The sequence below is a fragment of the Meleagris gallopavo genome, chromosome 17 (genome assembly GCF_905368555.1).
Source record: "Meleagris gallopavo chromosome 17, MGAL_WU_HG_1.1, whole genome shotgun sequence".
In the NCBI taxonomy this organism is placed as follows: Eukaryota; Metazoa; Chordata; class Aves; order Galliformes; family Phasianidae; genus Meleagris; species Meleagris gallopavo.
The window spans coordinates 8333279-8352921 of NC_139420.1; the positions used below are offsets into that span (position 1 = coordinate 8333279).

General features: G+C 41.4%; 1 protein-coding gene across 2 annotated transcripts; it reads right to left on the reverse strand.

Annotated features, from left to right (window-relative positions):
• Nucleotides 1-4334: 4334 nt before the first annotated feature.
• KLHL22 (kelch like family member 22) lies at nt 4335-19589 on the reverse strand. Of its 2 annotated transcripts, none has more exons than XM_085238722.1 (7): nt 19308-19589; nt 11759-12011; nt 10887-11052; nt 9019-9737; nt 7692-7884; nt 6519-6752; nt 4335-5504 (listed from the first exon to the last, which is right to left on the reverse strand). In XM_085238722.1, exons 2-7 carry the CDS (start codon nt 11983-11985, stop codon nt 5127-5129), a joined length of 1917 nt encoding a protein of 638 aa, XP_085094848.1. In that variant the 5' UTR covers nt 11986-12011; nt 19308-19589; the 3' UTR covers nt 4335-5126. The 2 variants fall into 2 exon arrangements, with proteins under 2 accessions (XP_085094848.1, XP_085094847.1); XM_085238721.1 differs by having other exon boundaries at nt 11759-12028.
• Nucleotides 19590-19643: the final 54 nt, after the last annotated feature.

A 19643-nucleotide genomic window follows, 5' to 3' on the forward strand; every position in this document is an offset into this window, starting at 1 on the left:
TCAAATGGAGAAGCGGGTTGGAGGTGACTGTCACAACCTGCCCGGCCTGGCTGCTGTGCAGGCTGAACTGCAGTTTTGCCTTCTTCCCTTCACACTGTTTATTCCAAAAGCTTGCTCACAGCATGGTTTTCTTTTCACTTTATTTCCTATGTTGGCAGCCAGTGCCAGCTGAGGTGTTTGGGTTGGTGTGGGCTGTCTCTCTCCAAGCATGGAGTTTAGATAACAAAAATGGAAGCCTCACCTAGCTCAGATTCTTACATTTTAGCAAAAAATATTCAGGAAAATCTTGTGATGACATGGCTAATACAGAAGGATCTTAAACTAGGTCCTGAATAAGTGTGCAGGTATCGCTTCACCAGCTGCTAAGTACAGCCATCTCCTGGGTGGAAAACAACAGCTGTGTAATCAGGCAGAGCAACAAGTAGTAAAACAATAGGGCCAGAGATGAATAGTTCCATCTGAAAACTCACATCCATGCAAACTTCTTTTAGGGAATCTTACCTAATGGACGTATCATTGATCCATTCCTTCTGGTTGAAGTACTTTTATCTGCCAGTGAGACTCATTTTTAAGCACAGGTAAATAGGTTATAATAGATTATGAAGGTTGTTATGTTTCTCTTTGTCATTTGAATGGGTTTGAATCATTTTCTGTGCAGCTGTGGCCAAACTGTAAGACAGTACTTGAAATAACAAGTCAAATAACGTTTAAAAATAATTATAAGAGCCCCAAGCTAGCAGCAGAATCAGTAATACGTAGTATATGAAAAGGAAATAAAAATTCATGCTGCATTTTATTGAATTATAATTATTGTTATAGCATGATAAAAATCAAATGTAAATCAAATATGTAATTATCTTGCCTCCATTTCATGTAAATAGCACAACTATCTCTAAAGAGTTGAAACATGTCAGGAATAAATAGCTTGATTATAAACCAGTTTCAGTGCAGTGCTACAGAGGGCTCGAGTGATAACTGAGAAACCAGCACAGCCACCTTCCCTTCCTGAAAAGACACTTAGCACAGAAGAGTTTGGAAGGAACTGCCGCAATTATCTGTTCTGACTTGTGCTTGTGCAGGCTGTGTGCATCTTTCAGGTCATTCCTCTTTCAGTTTCAATAACTGTGGTTGAATTAGGTGAGATCAGCTAGGTAAAACGCCCCATCTTCTACTTACATTAAGAGAAAAAGGTGATATATTCAAGCTCGTTACCATTATCAGGTAAGACCGGGCAGCAGCTTCCTAGTCTGTCTCATAAAGAGTGGAGAGATGTATGGATTTTTAGGGCTGTTTAATGGTGCCACTTTACCTTTTTATTATATATAAATGAGTTTATGCTCTTTGTGTTATGCGTTGGCAGCTTTTGTCCTCGGAATATTCTGCCAAATATTTGCTGCAGCACGACTGATGAAATAGGGATCCCTTGAAGTGCATCAGCTGCTGCTAAAATACAAACTCAGCTGGCAGAATATTGCCTCGAGTAAGTGCTGTCCCTCTTACCCCATGCCCAGCTGCTTCTTCCTCTTTTTGCCAAAAGCCCCCATCAGTAGTGCTGAATGCCAAATAAACTGTGCATGTGGCTCGTTCCTGTGTAGGGGGAGTAACCTTGTATCAAAGGTTTAGAATGAGAATCCTCATTTCTTTCAAATCAAGAGCTGGGTATGCTTCCAAGACAAAATTAACAATCCTAATTGAAATGAGGAGGAAGTGGGAAAGGATGTGTTGGATTTGGAGGTAGACAGCTGGAAAAGAAATACAGTAGTGAAAGAACTCAGAAACAAAACCTGAAGCGATTACAGTCACTTGTGCAAATAGGGAAGCCTCAAATACTTCAGGATACAAGTCCACTAATTACAAATCTAGTAAATATGCCCCTATAGCTTTACCTCTGCCTGGTAGGAAAGATGAAATAGATTATTAAGAAACAAAGTTGTTATTCTTCTGAACTTCCTAGTGCATCGGCTGTTAAAGCTTTAGAATTGTGGTCACACTGTTCTGGAAGAGCTGTTTGGCTCATATCTTACAGACCAGAAGTAACGTCAAGTTTTCTTGGTTCATCATTCATCTGTCTGCAGTGCCTTGTGCTACACTGTGATGCTTCTTACTGCGAGGTACAAGACTGACATATCTAGGAGACTAGAGGATTTTTTAATCAAAACAAACAAAAAAATAAAATAAAAAAACAGAATCAGCCTAAAGCCCCCATGAGAACAAATTTTCCTTGAGTTAACACAAAGTTTAGATGTGCTAATGAAGGCTAATGAAGTTCCTGGAGTTTCAGCCTTAATAGATTGATAATAATCACACCTCAATCTGTAATCTCTCCTGCAGTTTCTTTGTGTGGGTAACTGCACTGAGCAAGAACAACAAAGCTCTTCGTATGATTTAGATATAATTTTAGTGCAAAGTGATTTGATTATTGTTAACCTGGGTGTTGGCTTGAAAAGGAGAATGCTGGACCAGAGCATGCAGCTGCTAAATGATTAGGATGGTTTGACCTAAAGGAAATGTGCTTGTTTTTTCACTAAAACAAATTGCATGCAGTTAAGATGGTGCATATGGTAACTTTTAGCTGTCATACTGTGCTCAGATGAAATTTTGGGAGTGAAAGCAAATGAAGATTTGTTTTTACCAAATCAAAATAGAGAAGATCTGCTCATAGAATTGGTTCATGTAATGTGGATGTATTATGCTGGCAGCTTAAAAAATAGAAAAAAAAGAATGCAACATTCCTAAGGTATATAATGTGTTTTGAGGACAGGTTGTTTCCTCACAACTGCATTCTAAGCCGTGTACTGATTTGCTTTGCACAGCATCCAACTGCAGCATTTAATAAATAACGCAGTCACTAAATTGCCTATGCTGATGAAGTAGAAAAATGGATCTCCTGACTATCTGAAGATCAGTATCCAAAATCTGGAGGAGCGATAGGAAAAGGCTGGCAAAAATAGAAGTGTGAGTTTCCTCATGACATTTCTTTAGCTTAATAATTACATCTTGCATTCCCTACATAATTTAAGCCTAGCTTATTTAAAATAGTAAGTAATGCCCTCTAGTGGAATACATAGGAAAAGGAAAATAAGCCAGACAAAGAATGATCCCATTTTTAATTGTCATGAAAGAGGCTAAAAAACATTTTCCCTTGAAATACACTGCTTATCACTGGTCTGTTAAGACATGCTAGTTAAAATGTGAAACACGCTGCAAGCAGTGCAGTCAGATGTGTGCTAAGTGCCAGGGTTAGTTGGCACATCTGGATCTACAACATGGCTCAGATCACTATGAGTGTGGAATCACTTGGTCAGCGTGCAGGCACAACAGATTGCCACTGCAGTGCCTGCAGTCTGGAAGGAGTGTTTTTGTGATGTCAACATCTGAGAGATTTGTCATTACACGTGAGAGCTGCACTGAATTCTTACACATTCAAAATAGTTCTGTAGGCTAAAGATGAATACACCTCAGGCTCCTGTATTGCAGAATAACAGTCAGAGTTTATTATCAAAATGGATTTTCTGAGGAAGCTCACGTATAGGGTTTCCTGCTTTGTCAGGTCTTCTGCTTTGCCAATTGGCAAAGGGTCCAAAATTGAGGTAAAAATTGACAGCGCTGAAGAAAAACAATCTGACCCTCCAGCTGAAAAAAAACCTGGTTCAAATCCTTCTAAACCTTTTCCAGAAACCCACTGTACTCATGTGGAGTCAATGAAATCCATTTCAAAATCAAGCAATGGAAGAACATTTCTCTGAAGTAGCAGGCCAATGATTATTTGTCATGTGATGATTACTGAGCATCACCCTTCCTCCTACAGCCCTGCTACTCTAGAAGTTTTAAAGGTTTTTGGCTCATGATTTTCATGTGGCACCCATTAGTCCCTGCCCCTTCAGGAGGGAAGGAACCCATAATGTCTCATATCACGATGGTTTGGACTTTAAATCAGCTTCTAAACTAATGTCAAGCAAAATTGCAGTCAGAAGTGAATCATTTAAGCTTCTTAAGCAAAGGCTTTTCTATGTCTTATCTTTTTGAGCTGTGGTGATTCTGTTATTTTCCTGTCATTAGTTCAGCTACCACAGGGTCTTGGATGAGTGGCTTCTTCACTACTGCTTGTTATCCGCCTACTACTTTCCTCATCTGAGGCAAACCCATTTCTTCTCTCTTTATCCTTTTGTAAAGTGTATATTAAAAGAGTGAATAAAAAATCAGCCCATTCCCCAAGCTGGTGTATTTTCACTGATAATAATGTAGTAACATGGGATCTAATTGAACTCTCCATCTTTTAGATTCCACATCATGGTTAATAAAACCGTGACAGTAGTTAAAAAGAAAAAAAAAAGTTCTGACAAAGATTTATTAATTAATTTATGCTTGTGAACAAATGTGTCTGACAGTTGAATGATGAGATTGCCATATTCTGTACAAAGAGCTGTTTCTAGAAATCTTTCTGCTGCGTCGTCAGCACCTGTAGTACAGAAATTCAGGAGTGGGTGTCAGTTCACAGACTCTAACCCAGCTATGAGGATGGCTGCATGCCCAGATGAGATGAAGGTTCAGATTTCTTGCTACTGTTCCTGCTTCTGTATGTTCAGTCTGGCTAGAAATGATCAAGCTGTCTGATGCCCAGCACAGGAGAGAGATGCTAGTTCTTACCTTCCTATGTTAGGCTTGCTGGAAGGTTTTATTACCAAAAAAAAAAAATCTCCCTAAACTCAAAAAGCTATTTCACATTAAAAGCTGGAAGGAAAGAAGCCAGTCAAGCTGAGCTTTCTGTGCCTTTTTTTTTTTTTTTCTGTCCATGCTGAAAGTTGAGAGAAACCTCCTTCAAAGGAAAAGAACCTCTCTACTTTATCTGGGGGGAAATGGCAGTTCTGTGGTTACTTCAAAAATTCTGCTTTCTGGCAGGTGAGCAGATACTGACTGGTAGTGGCATTTTGTGCAAAACACTTGCAGATGAGCAGATAATAACAGCGAATGTCATTTTGTGCAGAACACTTATTTTTCAAACTTTTAAATACATATTTATGGATATAAGAAAGACATATAAAATCTTTTTTTTTTTTTTTTTCTTTTTTCTTTTCTTTCAAGACTTAATTTCCTCAACTACTGGCAAAAAATAAATACTAAATTTTTTAATCTTCACTTGAATTGTCAAATTCCTCCCAGTCTGATACGCTCATAACTTCTGATGGAAGGTCAAGGTGATACTTCATGCGGTCTGCATGCCATTCTGAGAACCACTTCTCTGTTTCCATTAAAATAGCCCTAGGCAAGGTGAGGACACAGGCAGCCATCCCAGAAATATCATCCTCCAACTGGGGTCCATCCTCCCAGCAGTCTCTCTCTGCATCATAAATGTGGACATAGTCCATGCGGATTCCTCTGTTGTGGGATCTGCCTCCCAGGACATAGATCCTGTTGTCTAAGACAGCAATACCTGGCTCTCCATGTCCTGCAGGAAGTGGACACACATTTGTCCACTGATCAGTGCTTGGCCTGTAGCAGGCAACCTGTAAAAGGTAAAAAATAGATTAGCCAAAATTGAACTTGGATCTTAGTGACAGAGCCTGGCTGTATGGCAAACTACTTAAGTAGCCACATCGATGGGGTATTGATAATGGAGAGCACGTATCCCATGCAGTAGAAGTATAAAGCTCAGTGGAAAACTCTGTGCATATTTGCCATGTAACTCAATCACAACATTTGACCCAGCTGTTGTGCTAACAGCTGTATGTCATTCAAAAAAGTAGCTACAGAAGTGTGAGATGGGGACACGTTAATATGAGCTCAGACACAGTGCACCTGTTTGCATTAGGAAAAAATGTGCTGGATCACACAAACATGACAAACCTGCTAAACCATCTCTGCACCACATGCTGGAAAGCTTTAGATTTCACTGGGTACCTACTTTACTAACTCCATTTATTTGTAACCATCTTTTTGTAACTCAAATAAACTTTAGCTTGAATTTTGCTATCTTCATTGGCTTTAAAAAAGCAATTACTCTTTTTTTTTTTTTTTTTTTGGCCTTTTGTCACGTCTTTAGCAGTTATAGGAGTCAGAATGAGACACAAGAAAATTCTCCAGTCATCACTGCCCATCAGGTACTGTACATTTTATTGCATTAGACAATTCCATCCAATCCATTGATTGTGCTTTCCAAACGTATCCTTAACAAACCCTGTCCTGCAATTGTACATTGCTGATTCCAAAGTTCTTAACTTAGGAAAAAATGCAATTAAAGGAAACTCAGCTGATGTGCTACTTATGGGCTATATGCATGGGAGTGAATGTCATTCAGCAAAAATACTTTAAAATTTACATGAATCTCAAATGCTACAGCTTTAATGCTTAGACAATGCGTTCAAGACAGCAGCAAATAAATCATGGCAAGTTCTGCAATTAAGTGGAAGAGAGCTGATGCTAGAGAGTTTTACTTGTGTACTTAAGAGGAGAAAGACATCAGTGTGCAAGCATCTGTAAGAAACAGACTCTTCTAAGACATAGATATGATATGCTCTCACCTGGTGAACATCCCTTCTGTATCCAGAATCATTGTTGCTTCCTCCAATTACATAGAGCTTTCCCAGCAGTGCAGCCATCCCATGCCAAGCACGTCTCTCTGGACCATCTGCTAAAACTTCCCAGCGGTCAGTCTTTGGATCATAACACTGCAGCTCCTTCAAATAATCTTCTCCTCTCCTCCCACAGGTAATATACATCTTCCCATCCAGTGCTGCTCCAGCGTGTGCATATACCTGTATCACCACGTGGGAAAGCATGAGTTTGAGGTCTGTGTTTAAATATTTCTCCCAGCTTCAAAGTATGGAATTGACATTAAAGAAGTGACATTCTTCATGAGTTATGCATGAAAAATCTGGAAGGATTTTCTATTTTTTTTATAGACAACTCTTTCAAGGTGATGATATTCAAAGTGTGAATTTCTAAATTAATTACCCCAGAATTTCCAAAACTTCCAGAACTGCAGTGGGTTGTCATTTCTTACTATTTCTTAATTAGAAACTCATCCATATAATTACTTTTCTCCCTTGCCTACTTGGAAGTCCGTGAACTAAATAGTATACAGAAACTGATGTACCCTCATTTTAGAGGGTGGTGAGGCACTGGAACAGCCTGCCCAGAGAAGTTGTGGATGCTCTATCTCTGGAGGGCCTGGGCAACCTGATCTAGTATCTGATCTAATGCCTGATTTAGTGGCTGGCAAGCCTGTCCATGGCAGGGGGTGTTGGAACTAGATGATCTTTAAGATCCCTCGAACCTGAGCCATTCTGTGATCTTATGATATCTTCTTAGTATTTGTTGATTTCTTCTAATTGGGAATAAAGCATGCTTATCAGGACTGTAGATAAGAAGCTTGTACTACTCATGGTTTACCTACCCCAGGAGGAATGGGGAGTTCCCTGACTTACATGTTCAATTTGAAATGGTTTTAAGGATTAATACAACAGAGGTGCAGGGGAAAACAGGAAGAGAACAAGAAAAATAAGCATTAAACCTCCAAATTAAAGTTCTACATTATTATTATTCTTTACTGGTATGTTTATCTCAAATACAGAAGCTACTGCTTCCTATGTGAGTATCAGCAAAATGAAAGCTATGCATGAGAAAAGCACCCAAAAAGATGAAATTAGGAACTGGGGAACGGTATCAGTGCGTGTGGCCAATGCACTCCTTACCTCCTTCTTCAGAGGTGTCACATATTCCCAAGTGTTGCTTTTAGGGTCATACCTCTCCACTTCTCTCAGGTCTTCATGGTAATCTCGGCCTGCGACGGCATATATATAATTGTCCACAACACAAACACTGAGGTCAGCATGCTCTTGCTGTAGGGACTGGATCTGGAACCATTTGTTGTGTCGTGGGTCATACCTTGTAAAAGAATGGGATCAAAGAAAGTGATTCATACATCCACAGAATCATTGCTGGAATAGAAGACAGCACCACACATGGGGTTATTGTACTGCCTTTGGTTGAAATTAAATTCAGCTGTAAGTGGAGTGAAATACAGCCTTGTCAGCATTTTATTATTAGCAAAGTTCTTTTTGTCTATTTTTAGAAGATGTATTTCAGCTGATACAATCATGCTACAAAAGCCTAGGTCTTCTATTATCCTATACGTGCCTTCAGATTATGCTTCAGAATCTGTCAGCATAAAGCCATTCTAGAAGGTAGAACATTCTAACAGTAGCACAGACTGAATCTGGATCTTCAAGACATCAAGAGGGTGTATAAGCATTTCGTGGCTTCTTTGATTCTTTTTTTCCAACATATGTGCTGCTTCAAGCAAGCCTCGTGATTAATTTTCAGATATAAGTATCTATCTAATCTGGAAACTGTAGTTACAGTGACAGCTGATGGTGAAGTGAAGATGTGCGTGGCATGAAATCAGGGCAATTACATTAAAGATAAGATGATTAGATTATAAAATCAAAAGGGTTTATATCTGTTTTTGCAATGTAATGGGCATCAAGATCTAAAACTGTTCCTTTCTCCAGTGCATTTTTTTCTGGCACAGAACTGAAGACAACCCTGGAATGCTGCTACTATGCATGCATTTTCTCAGTAATTAACTAATAGCAGTATTTTATTTACAAATCCTTTCTGGTGGCTAAATCCCTTTGCACAGGGATGAGAACTACACACAGAGGACTTTTGGAAAATCTCATTTCAAGAGCATCTAGACAGTCTAGGATTCTGGAGAATTCTAGTTCATTACCATTTCCCACATCTTTAATACTTCACTCCCTCCAACAAAGAAGAGAAGGCTGCACATGTAATACTCCTGAATAAGCAGCTGTTTCTACCCAGTCAGGCTTGGCTTTGTTCCATAAGCATTGCCTTCTGTTGCTATGATGCTAATTTCCTTATTTCTTGTGATTTCTTTCAGTGAGAGGCTCCTATCTTTTTTGCCAGCAAGCATACAGACTGCGCTAAAGGCTTACTGACTCAGAGATGGGCAATGGGGTGGAAATGAGAATAGTAGCAGGATTATCCTTATCTTACCTCCAACACCTTGACTCTGCTCGAAAACCACTTACATTGTTGTCTCCGCCAATTAAATATACAAAATTATTGAGAACAGCAATCCCCTGGTTGGACATTCTGGGGGCTAGTGCAGCTGTAAAATGCCTCCACTCTCCCAACAGGGGGTTCAGATACTTGGCTTGATCACTGAGAACAATGGATGGAGTAGAATGCATCCCTCCAAATCCCACTACACACTGGAACTCTGATCTCAGCTGTGTCTGGGAGCTCTGGAGCATTGGCTGAAGACATTCATTCTTGTGGTACATTAGTGCATCTGCAACTGTATCTTTTAAAGGACATGGACTTAATTTGTCGTGAAGCCTTTGCAGGATCTGGGGTTCCATCAGAGGAAAACGAACTGTCTCAAGTAGCTTAAGGGGCTCCATCAGGGAGACCTGATCTGTCTCCAGTTGCTCTGGAGAATAATGATAAAAAAGTGCACCATCATAAACTTCAAATTCATAGTTAACCTCCAAACGGTTGCTACTGAGAAGGGAGTAGACCTTCTGCAAGGGTAGCTGTCGGTACGCCTGTGTCCTTGAGAAAGCTGCAAAGTTCTTCAAAATGTAGGAGTCCAGCTGATCGCTCAAATGTCTCAAGTCATAATGGTCAGCTAGTTTGTATACATCCAGGATGTTCTCTTCATCTACCCACGACATTAGAAAATCACAACAGAACTTAATGACTTCTGGAATCTGCAAGAGAGAGAGATCTTTTATTTCATACACCATTTGCCTTACGTTCCAAGATACAGATGACAGAAGCATAGAACAGGAAGCTTCCAAAAACTGTAAAAAAGTTGTTGACAAGAAAATTGCTCTTCTCACAATCTGATCACCATGTTCACCTTTCTCCAGAGAGAAATCACACCTCAACTTGGGTATGCAGATGAATATAACCCAGATCTTCTAGCCACACTATACTGCAAGCCTTTGAGTTTTGCTTCTCATGTAGCAGCAATGGGGGCACGTGGGATACTGAACAGCCAGGCTGCCTCATTTGTTAACATGAGAGATGAAGGCTGCCTGGGAGGCAGTCATGGAAACAAAACACGTGAAGGACATGGCAACAGCCCCTCCTTCAGTTGCTCTCTCAGAGCACTACAGACACACTGTATCACAGATTGTAAGTATAACAAAAATACCTGCATCACTCAAGTGCACAAAAAGCCATTTGAGAAGAACATTAGCATTTAGTGCTGTCTTCTGAGTATAATCTGAAGTTGTATCTGGCAGGAGGACAACTGGCAAAGTAACAACTGATCAAGAGTCCCTCCACTAATAAACTGCTGCTAAGTGTGTAGCCAACCAAAGCACCCAGAAAGTTTAAAGATAGTACCAAATCCTGTGCAGGGATAGCTGCAGGATTAGAGAAAAAAAATTAGAGAAAAAAAACTGCCTTGAAAGCAAAAAGCACTTCGTGCAGAAACCATGGTGATAGTAATGAGGTCAGGTAAGGTTATGTGCCTGTGGACTCAATCTGGGGTAGATCTTGGCAGGTTTAAGCAGCACAATGATTTCTGAGCAGCACAACTTGTCCTTTATCATAGGTGAGCAGAATTCCATGCTAGGGAATCTCTTATATGCTGATTAATGAAAGTGAGTGCTTCATAAAATAATCTTTTAGACAAAATGGTCTGTAGGTGATGAAACCATAGCACAGATCAGACATGCAAGCACTCATTCATTGTTCCAGCCCTTCCAATGGTTACTGTATCCCAAAGAAATTCTTTTCATTGGAATCATGCTCTGTTTCACTCCCTAGCCCTCCAGCCATGTTTTCTGTTTCTTTTATTCCTGCTTTTGTTTCTTGTTTCTTTTTCATCATACCTCCCAGCACCTCACCTGAAGCTGACAGGCTGCAGCTAAGGTTTCCTGTACACTGTTGACACTGAGTTCCAGCTCAGAAGTATAAATGAAATTCAAGATTTTACACATTGCGTTGTAGGAGATGCCATGAATATGAACTTCTTCTTGTTCCATCTCTCTCAGTCCTCCTGCAAACATTCCTCTGTAAAAAAAAAGATTTGCATTAAAACTGTATTTAGTTTGCTTATCTTATGCTATCCTGAGAAATAACAAAATATTCAAAAAGATAAATCCTAGTCAGTGTCTGGGATTCTTTGTTCTTGGGATTACCTCTTTTCTAAGCTGATACACAAAAAGCACAGACTTTCAGGACCTAAGAAAGGAATACCTCTCATTCTGCAGGAAAACAGTGGGGACCACCTGAAAGGTGTAATTCACAATGGAAGATTTAAATACAGACCCAGTACGTAGGGATAGCCAGTGGGTGAAGGCAGATACTCTAGGGATGGGGGAAGAGAAAAACAGGAACTTGAGTTTTTTTAAGCTAGAGCAGTTCTTCCAGATTTGTCTGGACTGCCTTCAGATTCATTTGTTTACAAAAATAAAGTGAGTTCTCTTCTCCCCTTTACATACCTCCAAGTACCTCCAAGGCTGTGAATGCAGTGGAGGTAAGCTCACAGTGCACTAACAGGAGCTTTATTTCTACAGACACATAACAGAGAGATGAATAACACATAACAGAGAGATGAATAAAGCCATTCGTAGCATTCTGAAACCCATTCAGCTCTACCTTACGGATCTAATTCTACATCAGGAAGCAGCGTGCAAAGTGTGCTAACAAGATTTGGAAGTTGCAGTGTTGCTTTACTCTCATACACGTACTTGTTACTGCTGTACTGAAAGTGTACCTGAAATAGTCACAAGATGCAGCTAGCAGTATCCGATGAGCCTCAATAGGTTTCTCTTCCACTACAAGAACTACATCAAAGAGGATGCTGCTGTCTCGGAGAGATACCAAGCCACTGAGCAAAGCCTGAGAGTGCTCCGCACTGCGGTACGTGTTGCTGGTGCGCTGCTGAAGGGAGGACTCGAGTTGAGCTTTGTGTGGCTGAGTCAGCTCCTGATCCTCCGCCATCCCAGGCAGAAATGCTCAGCCAAAAGCTGCAGCAGAATGAAATCTGTGAGACAACAGAATCAGCAAAGGTTTGTGTCTTTTGCTTACAAATGGTTCTCTGACTCATCTATCACAGTAAATAAATCAAAATGACTCTTCAGTCAAAGGAGAACCATCAAAAACAATTCTACCCAAGAGAAATTATCCCGAATGATACGGAAAATAGGCAGGGATACGTCAGCATATCAACCTGGCAAAACATGGCATTACTAATGATTTTTTGACTCCTGGTTTTCCAGTCCAAAAGTATGTTGCATGTGGGGATGTACCCATATTTTCACTTCCCAACCTATTGCCAAACCACTTGTTTCCTTTGCATTTCTGTGATGTCTGTAACAAACAGCAGATCTGTCACAATTTTTGCCAAGTTCCACATTGCCTAATATCCTCAAATAACTTTGTTGTAAAAAACAAAACAAAACAAAACTGCACCTTCAGTCTTTCGCTTGATATTCTATCATAGAATCTGAAAGCTTTATTCTCTCCTGTTTTTTTGCTTTATCTTCCTTAGCTGAGCACATTTCCATTCTATACAATACCATCTGGCTTTGCAGGGAGCTTCTTTATTGTTCTGACTTCAAGCTAGCTTGTACAACTCCTTTTGACTTCACTGTGGGTCTCTGCAGAGGGAATATTTCCTTTGGTGTAGGCACTGTAGAGGGCTATCCCCTACATCTTTGTACTGCTGCCACTGATGCTATAGGAAGGTCCTTATAGCATATGGTGAAATGCCTGTAAAAAGCTAGCTGGAAGTCATTGTTTCATGCCTGTGGTTAAGCTCTCCAAATCTCACGATTCCTCTGTTAGCATCCTGTAATTTACCCTTTCTATTGTCTTTGAAGAATGTGAGAAGTTGCAGCAGTTAGATCTAATGGACTATGCCTAGTTGTCAGAGCAGACACTCAAAAAAACACATTAGCAAAAGGAAATACCTTAGCTGACATGGCTGCTTAAGGCACAGTTATAACAGCCTCTCCTCCAGTGGCTCTGGGAAATAGCTTAGTGGTGTGAGGGACAGTCACAAGGGACTATCAGCAGTCAGAAAAGCAAAAGCAGAACAAATCCAACAAATCCAAACAACCAAAGAAGAGATGAAACCACTGCTAATTGTACCAGCCAGGGACAGGGAATGCCATGTTAGAAATCTCCCAAAGTACTGCGAGGTATTCTGTGCGTGGTCAGTGAGGAAGAAGCTGTCTGGATGGCACTAAGAAATATGAAAACAGTTATTGCACTGCCTGAAGGAGGTCACCTTATGCTGTCCAAAACAAAAGGAAGCTAGGTGGCATTGCTTGCTGGGTGGGATGGAAAAAAATTGCAAATGTATATTAATGGTTGTCTGCTCTTTGCCAGCAAAACCAGGGCAACGAGCTCAGAAGAAAAGCTCTGATGAGACTGCCTTCTAGGAAGCACATTCAGGTCGATTATATGGGGAAGCTATCCATCATCAGCTGAGGAGATGAATAATGGATTCTTTTTCATGACAGGTAGACGTTTTTCCTAGAAATAAGATGACTGCCTTTGAAGCAGACAAAACATTACTGTATCATTTTATTTGCTCCTGGGAAATACGAGTGATAGATTGAGGCAAGGCAGATAATATTAAAAGAAAGGCAAGTGAAGGAGTGAGCATTACTAGGTGTTGATCAGAAATTCACTAAGAGAATAAATGCAGCAAAAACAAATTAGGCTAAAATACTGTCCAAATGAGGAACAAATTCAAACAAACCACATGTGCAGAGTTGATGTGTTTTAATGTGGTTCATGCTCCAAAAAATGTACCTTTTCAACAAATTAGGAAGATGTATCAAAGTGAGCTTCTAAAGATTGAAATAATTGCAACAAAAAGCAGAAGTACATGTAATAAATGAGCTGTTTTCTGAATTCTTAGACTTTTGTTGAATAGAGAAAACAGCATGACCTTTGATGCAGCCTTAGTGTGTGTCAGTGTAGGTGAAAATGAAGCTAGAGAAGAAAAGAAGCGTGATGTGCTACAGCTAAACTGGACGTTGCATCTGCACAACAAATTTTAGCAAAGGCATATGTTGTAGAAGTAGCTTAATTATATATTAATATATATTATATTATTTTCATGGATTGTTGCCTACTTGCCATTGAACAGTGAGTGGGGGATGAGCAGAAGGACTCAGCTGATATACTGAGTGCCCTCAGCTGTATAAGAGGCAGCTGGGATTGGGTGGGTACAGCTGTGGAAAGCGGTTGCTTGAGCGAGGGTGGGGGAAACTGGGTTGGTGTTTTGGTTTTCTGAACTAAGTGCAGTGCTCTTGGTTAACTGATAATGTTATGCATGTCTCTACTGTGTTAAATATAGACTACAAAGTTGCTACAGAGGAATAGCAGTGCTAGCACAACAGTATCTTGCTTTGCTGGCTATGTGGTCTAATTGCAGTTTTTCTCTAGTGTGTTTTGTGCCTTTGTTACTGCCTAAAATCTGATAGCCCAACAGTGGAAGTGTGCTATTTCATGTGCAGTGTACCAGCTGGGTGCAGGGAATCACTGCTAATATATCTAGGAGTTCTTGTGCCTTGTCAGTGTCTGTCAATCTTAAAAATGACAAGGGACTTTATTGTAACTGTACATTATCTAGCCCCATCTCAAATCTGCATTTTGCTCAGTCTTCCCTGTAGAGGGAGGAATAAAAGGGCTAAATGTAGTACAAGGGGTACAGCTGTGAATGAACTTGTTCAATTTCCTGCATGCTGCAGAAAACCTTCTATTTACTATTTTTCCTTCCTGACCATACATGAACTTTGTTGTCTTGTAAGCCTGGAGACACCATTTTCACAGGCTAGCATATCCACCCTTGTCAGTGAAGGAGCTGTAGGCAGGCCTTTGCTTGCCATTACAACCCCTTGAACCATACAGCTGAGTCTCTTCTTTTGTGGGCCTCTCTAGCATCAGCTTCTTGATAGCACAGTGTTCTTGTGGCATTTCTGTTCTACTTCTCTTACTGAGAAACTCGGTCCATGACTGAGTAACGTTCCTAGAAATTTAGTATTTTGTCTCTTTTTTTTTTTTTCTTTTTCCTCTTATGTGAGTTTATCGATGTTGGGCAGCTGTTAACTGTGAGATTCAGGGGCTGAGAATTGCAGGACTTCAGGTGGAAGTGATGAATTCTTTAATAGCAGCAAAGACAAAAAGCATCTTCTCACGTGCTGTGGGATCCTGTCTCCAGAAACAAGGCAAGGCAAGTCCTGTTCTAAATCTTGTTCTAAGCACCTTAAAACTGTAGATAAAATCAGCCTAGGGACTTTCTTAGCTGGCTGCATAAAGTCCTACAATTAGGTTGGTTTGTATTCATCTTTCAAAGGGCATTGGTTAGTGGATTGACTAATATTGGGGTATTACAACTGAATATCTAGTGCATAAAGAGATGAGGTATATGAGGTCAGTAATTGCATGTGCACTTCTACAGACAATGCTATTGTGGGAAGACACATACTGCTTGGTCACTTCACATCAAGGAGATATAAGAATAAAACAATCACCCCTAAAAAACCTAAACTCAAAATCTTCAGAGCTATCAAGCACAACATGATTGCTCTTATTCAATAGCCTGAAATTTTCTCTATTTTGTGCCTGGATTCTATTTAGAAATCAGGAGAAAACAACCATGCCTTGCAACCATAGAGACAGAGGAAGTATCCGAAGGAAATGAGTATTTCCTATACTATGTTCAAAATTCATTTTATTATTAGTGGTCTCTTGAAACGAGCACTGGAAGCAAGTATTTTAGAGGCTTGCTGATAACTCTGTGATAATCTTGTATTCAATTTTCATCACCACAGCATGCTTCTGCAGAACACTTGTATGGAAAAAAATACAATTATTCAACTAAAGTAACTGTTTATCAATGTATGAATAGAACCGTGGCTTGGTGTTTTAACAAAGTCTTCTTCCTGATCAATGACAATACTTGCCTTTACACTAAAGGTATGTAGCCTATGAGGGAGGAAGTTGACAGCGGGACAGGAAGAGTTGAGGGAATACATTGTAGCTTGATCATTCCAATAGCAAAATGGTGAGAGACTGGGATGCCGGCTTGCTCTTGTGCTCACTGAAAAACTTCATCTGTTTAAGAACACAGGGTACAGGAGTGGGGTAGCTCAACTAGAATGGGGAAAGGGAAAATTAAAGGTATGCTAAAAAAGATGTGGTATGGGACTGTAACACAAAGATGTTCGCTTACTGCTCTACTAAAGACCAACCTGAGGAGAGGCAATTTATCTGGTTACAGTATATGCTTCCTGAAACTGAGAACAACAAAAATAATCTGCGTTGTGCCTTCCAGCAACTGGGTCTGGGCATGTTCTGGGTACATCCTGATGTCAGTATAGGTATATTCAGCCTTTGCTGAGATTTGCTATGCAGTGATCACATGCTTTAAGCAGACTGTTGATGATTCAGTGTGTTGAAACCTATTATTGATATTGCTGGTACAATAGAGCCCTGGATTCTGTGACTAGCATCCAAGTCACACAGCGATGCTTACCAGTGTGTGCTGGGGGTGGCGGGCTGTTCTGAGAGCTTGGTTACAAGAGGGGGAGTAGTTAGTTTCTATGGAAACTCAGACATTTTTGTATCAAATTGCTTCTGGCTGTCAGTTACATCTCTGTATGAGGAGGTATCTTACGCAGATCATGATATTTTCTTCTGCATCAGCTGTGCCCAAAATAAACTAGAACTTGTTGGTGTCGGGTATCCTAATGCTGTTTAGCTTGCTGCCATATGGACAGGTGGTTCAAGCCTGGTGGGGGTCCAACACTTTCTTAGAACTGTGGGATAATTCAGGCTGGAGAGAACCTTGGGAGGTCTTCTCTAGTCCAGTCTCCTGCTCAAAGCAGAGAGAACTTAAAAATCAGGTCGGGATGCTGATAGCTGTGTCTAGTTAAGTGCAGAATATCCGTCCTTTGTGATATTTGGAAAATTGAGTGCTCGACCATCAGGCTTGTTTTCTTTTTTATCCTGTCTGAATTCCGTTCCTGCAGTTTATGGGATTTGCCCTTTCATTCTCACCCTGTGCATTGAAGGGAATGTAACAGCCATGCCCTAAGGCTTCCCACACTTCCATGTCTCCCAAAGGAGTAGGAAGAATTAGGATCTAAGCCAGCCTTCAGCTGACAGCCTGATATGAGACAGCAAGATACAAGACTAGAACAAAATGCTAGTTATGCTGACTCTCGGGGGTTGCAAATGTGAATAGGCAGAACCTGGCGAGGTACCAGAATTCAACAGGGCAGAGGGCATGCAAACAAATAAATCAACTAGTCAGGGAGCATGTAGAGTGGGGAGGCAGCTGGGTGCCTGCCAAAATAGCTGAGAAAACAGATGTAATGCCACAAACAATGTAAACTGAAAAGCAAAACTATTGTTCAGCATAACTGGAGTGCAAATACTGGAATGATTTACCAATTATACCATCATACAAGTGCAATGGGCACTTCTAAGTTTGTTTGCTATGTAAGAATGTGAGTATACCATTTTGTGTAGAAAGAGTTAAGTTCACTGCATGGCTTTTGAAGAAAATTGAAAGAGAGGAGGTATGAAAGAAAAACAAGCTTTGTGCAGCAGTGCTCCTTTCAGAATTATCCCTTCGTGCAGTCACAAATGTGCGAAAAAAACATATATCTTCCTGAAGTACCTTTTAAGTTAGGGAACCTTCTACAAGTAGGGGGAATAACCCAAACAATTCCTTTAGTCTAAGGTCCTCACAAAAAGAAACAATGACACCAGGTACCACACGGCATCTCAGTTTTGGTTCTGAGCACTCAGTGATGGGAGTTATGTTTTTGCTAGGCCTACACACGCCATCTTCTCTAAGTCACCAATGCAGACATGCAAGCACATCCCTCCGAGCTGAATTTCTGAGTCATTTTCAGTTTCTAGCATTAGTAGTATATTTGAAGTGTGGGAGGAAACCTAAAGGTGTGGTTTGGGAAACAGCTTTTGTAAATGATGCTGTCTCACAAATGTTGATATTCATTCCTTTCTGAAACAAACGTTTGGTTTTTTCCCCTATGCTGCCTTTTACAATGTATTTCTAAGACACGCTGAGACTAAAACATCTCATTTAACATAGATATGGCAAAACTTCCATGAAATATATCCATATTTGGGCATACAAATACTTTAAAAGATAATTTTTTCCCCACAAACAGCAGCATAACCTAAAGAGCATGAACTGTCTAACTTCAATATTTTGCCTTACCCACAAACTGATCATGTCTTTCTTGTAGCCTGCCCAGATTCATGGAGCTGTGAAGTCTTCTGATGGGTATTTCTGGGAGGTGGCCCGTGGCCCTAATAACTACCAAAGGGAAGTTGCAGTAAGGGAAACAAATTCAATATAGTGTTATCTCATACAGTGAGATAATAATCTCAATACAATGCTTTCTCCAGAGGCTTCATCATTTCTTTCTCTCTACTTTCTGGTTTGGACAGAGCTGCTGTTGTGTTTGCAGGAGGAACAGCTATGTTTAGACAGCGTGTACCTGCCCATCCTCAAACCTATGTTAAGTCTTCAGCTTTCTCCAGTCTGAGGATGGAGTGCGGTCCTGAACGTTTAGCTCTACATCTACAGAGATCTGTAAACCTTCATAGAACCAGGCATAGTTACTATGCCAAAACACAGCTTATCAGTTAACCAATGGTACGTGCTCTGGAACTCTTGAGCGGCTTGGCAAGGCTGCTTTGTTGAACTACTTCAGTCACATCATGCATTTTTAATTGCCTAAAGTACACGGAAGAAAAAACGTTAAAGAAGTAATTAGTTCTGTGCAATTAATTGACTGGGTGGAGAACAGAGGGCACTTCCAACACATAACAGTTCTGCTTTCTGTTTTAAACAGGAATTCATTTGCACTGCTCACCATGTTTGCTTGTTTCTTTCCTGCAAGGACCTGCGTTGTTTGGCTGTTATTTCCCCCTGTCACTCACGTATTTGAACGCCAGGAAAACAGAACGCGCAGTTTTCTCTGCAGGAGATGCTACCTGGAGCTCACATTTCGCTTTGATTCTCCCCCAGCCGTGTGACGGCGGGGTGAAGGACAGTTCAAGCACAGCTCTGCTTTTGCTTTCCCCTTCCCTGCCGACACCGCCTTCGGGCCCGCGTCCCGCATTCCCGGCTCGCTCACCCCACGTACCCCGCGGGGCCGGGACGAGGCAGCCTCTCAGCCTGCGCCCGGCCCCCCCCGCGCCCCTTCCTCCAGAGTCAGCTCAGCGCAGCCCGGCGCCGCCCCCTCCCCCGCCGCCCCACCACCTACCGAGAGCGGCGGCGGCGGCCTCCGCCTGCTGCTTCCGCCTTCATGCGCCCCGGAACCGCGGCGCCCCCGCCTGACGCGCCCGCCCGCCGGGGGAGGGGCGGACGGCGGCTGGAGCCAGACGTAGCGTGCGGGACCCGGACACCAACCGGCACGGCGGCGCCCCCGGGCAGCGGCACTCGGGACCGCCGCTTGCACAGTGCGGCTGTGCGCTGAGCGGGGCCGGCCGGGCCGTTCCCGCAGACGGGTTGCGTGTGAAACGGGACTACAAATCCCTGCGCGCCCCGCGCCGTGCCGAGCGGTGGCTCTCGCGAGACTCTCCAGAGCTAACGCCTGGAC